Source organism: Saccostrea echinata, unplaced genomic scaffold (genome assembly GCF_033153115.1).
Source record: "Saccostrea echinata isolate AGI-Se365-2 ecotype Australia unplaced genomic scaffold, CSIRO_AGI_Sech_v1 ptg000014l, whole genome shotgun sequence".
Taxonomy (NCBI): Eukaryota; Metazoa; Mollusca; class Bivalvia; order Ostreida; family Ostreidae; genus Saccostrea; species Saccostrea echinata.
Genome location: NW_026889763.1, coordinates 6,399,861 through 6,403,967, shown reverse-complemented (window position 1 = coordinate 6,403,967; position 4,107 = coordinate 6,399,861). Strand labels below are relative to the sequence as shown.

Here is a 4,107-nt window from a genome sequence, read left to right as displayed (position 1 = left end):
ATCAGTTCATTTCTGGTGAAAATGTATTGTTAGATATAAACTTCATAAGACAATTCTTAGATTACATCTTTTATAACAACGAACTCACTTTCATATCCAATGCAACTTTGTTTTGGTTCATACAGAAACACAGTTAACGAAACACCTACCCTTTCTCAGGGATATGAAACGTTACCTTTCAAATTAAATTTTTGCTACTGACACATTCTTTTGCAGTTGACTGATTTTGAAAGAAAAATTTGGCCAGGGTCAACCTGAATAATACCTGTAGTATGACCAGTGTCGCTAATCGATCACGCGGTAAGACACGTGGATCAATAAACGCAGGTAAATGTGCGGGTATAAAATATATAAAAATACCAGTACTTCCTTTTTCTATATTATTATATTGTATTCTAAAGTTTGATTTCCTTATGCAGAGCTACAAAACTTTACAATACTAAATACACATGATTTGATGTCATAATTACTGAATTACAGAAGATTGGGGACAGAATTTTTACTAGCTTTTATCACGTACAGGTTACCATACCATGACTGGACAACAACTTAAGGTTGTGTAACGCTAGACTTTATATGTGTTTGTCCATGTGTGCGCAGCACAATAACATTGACTGTATAACGGACAGGACATCAACGTAGAAAGTGGGAATAGCAAAAAATCACGTAAGTTAAATAAAATAAACTGTACTGATTCTTTTAATTCCTTTTTAGTGTATCTAAAAACGGAGTGTCAATTGATTTGAACATTGTTTTTGAAAATATTAAAAATAAGAATATGGATATGTACGACTATTCTTTAGATCTACACCGTTCATAAATTTGTTGAGACATAATGGTGCGTAATCGTCAAGAGCACTTTTTTGTTATTTTACAGTACAACATGGCTCATAACGTACCTCTGGTAGTTCTAACTGTCATTAATCCGATTGTGTATGCGGTAGCTACTATATTCAACTCCCTGTCAGGAGAGACCGGGCAAAAACTAGGTAAGGTTTATATGCATACCGTTCCCTGAAGTAATTCTTTTTGATAACAACCAAAATGTCTATTAATGTTAATTAATACCGTATTTGACAGGGATATTTAAGAGCAGCACAGGATCTATTTCGGATAAGTACAAGGTGAACATTACTCCGGCCGGATGGATGTTCAGTATCTGGGGTGTAATCTACATATGGGAAGCGGTGTGGATTGTTTATACTATTGTCAATCTGTTCCGGAAAACGGAGAATGGTCCCCTCTACTGCAATCCAATCCTCTTACCATGGACTTTTTTCGTCACCTTCATCATCAACATGAGCCTCAACCTGTCCTGGATTCTTCTATTCGATAGAGAAGAAATCATCATAGCGTTCCCAGTCCTGTTTTTCATAGCCTTCACTTTGTATGTGTGTTTGTTCATTTCTTATCGACACCTTGATAAAAACATCGAGTTTTTAAGAAAAGATGGCAGAAACCTCGATATCTGGTGCATCCGAATCATGGTTCAGAATGGACTCAGTGTCTACGCAGCGTGGACAACCATTGCCACTCTTCTGAACATGGCGATGGTAATGATCTATAAAGGAAACCCCGGAGTGGACAATGATGACGCATGCACAGTTGCTCTTTCGATCTTGGTGGTTGAAGTTTTGGCCTACACTGTTGTAGACATTGCCTTCCTAGATCGGTACACCCGCTACACAGTTACACCGTGGTGTGTTGTCCCTCTTGCACTAGGAGCTAGTTTAGCTAAAAACTACAAAGCAGGTTCTAGAAACTCCATCATGACAATTGTCATGATCGTCATTGCTCTGTTGTGTCTCGGTGCTAAAGTTTTCAGCTTGATTTGGCGTCATTTCAGAAGTCCCGCAAAATCCGCGAGAATAACGGACTCGGACGAGAACCTGAAAAAATCTGCCGTTGTTTAATATTTTTCGGTTAAGGACCTTTTTTTCAGAAATCCAGTGGGGCAGGTACCCACAAATTACTGTGTGAATGAGAGATTATCATTCCCCATTAGCAAAACAGAGGAATGATGTTTGTAAATTTTGCCAAATTTGATCTATATTATGTTGCAATCAATAATATTTCTATCCCGACAGTTTTACCAAATTTTCCTTATGTTTTCAAAGGTACATGTACATATAAATTATTTTCTTTACGATGGGCATTATGAACAAGTGATATTGTGAGATTGACTTTAGAGAGAATGTGCATAATATTTCATTTAAGGACCCTCTCTACACTGCACCCTATTTTCAGGGTACTTTTGTGTAATTAGACTGACTTACCATTGGACAAACAAGTAGAATAAATTGTAATCTGAACTAAATCACATAATTTGAAATAAATCCAAGTATTCTAAACATTATATTAGACCAAGATAGAGTATTTGAAAACTTTCTTTGCATGTATTTTATCCATTTGAGTGAGTGAGGGCAATTTTTCTTTTCTATTACTTCATTGTCTTTGAAGATTTTTCCTGAATAAAAAAGGCACGCTCCCTATATTAAAAATGAGTTAGTTAATTTCAAAATATCCTCCTTTATGCTAAATAATTTTCTCAAAGTCCCAAAGACATTTTTCATCAGTGTATAGAGGGTCCTTAAATATCAATGCGTTTGTGTTATGTTGTTATTTTTGTTTATATTGTCATTTTATATTTTATTTTATATTTTATGATTAGAAATCTATGAGTAAATGATGTAATATAATTTTTCTTTGTATCTATATTTCGCAGAAATACCTCTGACAATCTATTTTGACTGTTGCCTGAAAATTTCATATATATATATATATATATATATATATATATATATATATATATATATATATATATATATATATATATATATATATATATATATATATATATATATAGAAAGCACTACAAAAACCAACAACACTGTATATCCCAAGTGTCGGATCTACTAAATAGATACAAGGTCAAGGATGGAAATTTATATTAATCACTAAAAATGACCAACGACACGAACAATAGAAATTGTCAAATTTTTGGGACGCCCTGTCCCTTCCTCAGGACAAAGAAAAAATTAAAGAAGTCATAAAAAACAAAGGAAATAGAAAAACAAAAACGGCTAGCACTACTACTAAACTACCAAACACTATTTATTTACAATGTTACATGTTGAATTTTAATTTTATAATCAGTTGTAAAGAAATAAATCCGGACTGCTATGAAATACGTCCGGTCTCTCGGGTGTACTCTAGTGAAGTGCGATTTACATAATTGAACGAATTAATTATCGCTAATTAATTACGGCCAAGCAGTAAATCGTACACTGTCTTATTCTCTCAAAATAGCTTAACTTTACATAATAAAAAGAAACCAAAGAAAGATAATTTAGATGTATTAGAAATGTAATTTGGAAATGTTTTAGGACTGTTTATCGGATAAAAGAAATAATAAACAAAAATGTAAGCAAAAAATCTATGCGTGGGTTGTTCCAGAATTGATAAAGCGAATTAACGGTAAAGTTAACACTATATAGAGAGAATAAACTTGTTTGTTACAATCAGGAAATGGGTCTAGTTCACGTTCATCCTGGTGAAGTCATTAAGTTTGTTCATACCATTAGGGCGGAATGACTTCAGTCTGTGCATCCAGAACCTTTCCTTGCTTTTTCTCTGAGCATCGGTCCAATTCGGATTATGGTCAATAACCACTACTGTCATGTCCTCCCATTTGTGACCTAAAAGTTTGAAATGTTCCCCAACGGGTTCATTGAGTTTTTTGGTCTTAATGGTCGAACGGTGATTATTGATTCTCCTGCGGATATCTCCCGTTTCCCCAATGTACTGTTTGGAACAAACTTGACAACTGATGAGATATATGCAGTTTTCTGTTTGACAAAACAAATTCCCTAGAATTCTGTAGCTGCGGCCTGTAACGGGGCTTTTAAAACTGTCTGTGTCAGAGCTGTGCTTACAGAGAAGACATCTTCTGTCAGAGCAAGCTCTAAAGCCTCCGTTAGGTAATGGATTGTCCAATCTGGTTCTAACTACCATGTCCTTTAAGTTTCTCGGGCGCCTGTATGCAGCCAATGGAGGTTCCTTAAAGACCTCTGCCATTCTTTTGTTAGAGTGGAGAATTGGCAGGTT

The 4,107-nt window shown here is 34.8% G+C and overlaps 1 protein-coding gene across 1 annotated transcript; it reads left to right on the top strand.

Moving 5' to 3' along the window:
* Positions 1–577: 577 nt before the first annotated feature.
* On the top strand, positions 578–2,277 carry LOC133187160 (uncharacterized). The gene is made up of 3 exons (XM_061322524.1): positions 578–666; positions 878–989; positions 1,081–2,277. Exons 2-3 carry the CDS (start codon positions 884–886, stop codon positions 1,911–1,913), a joined length of 939 nt encoding a protein of 312 aa, XP_061178508.1. The 5' UTR covers positions 578–666; positions 878–883; the 3' UTR covers positions 1,914–2,277.
* Positions 2,278–4,107: the final 1,830 nt, after the last annotated feature.

Bases quoted from the DNA above. Each gene is read 5' to 3' on its own strand.
- LOC133187160 (XM_061322524.1), top strand. From the start codon at position 884: ATGGCTCATAACGTACCTCTGGTAGTTCTAACTGTCATTAATCCGATT. The intron at 990-1,080 runs GTAAGGTTTATA...CGTATTTGACAG, and splicing joins AGAGACCGGGCAAAAACTAG to GGATATTTAAGAGCAGCACA.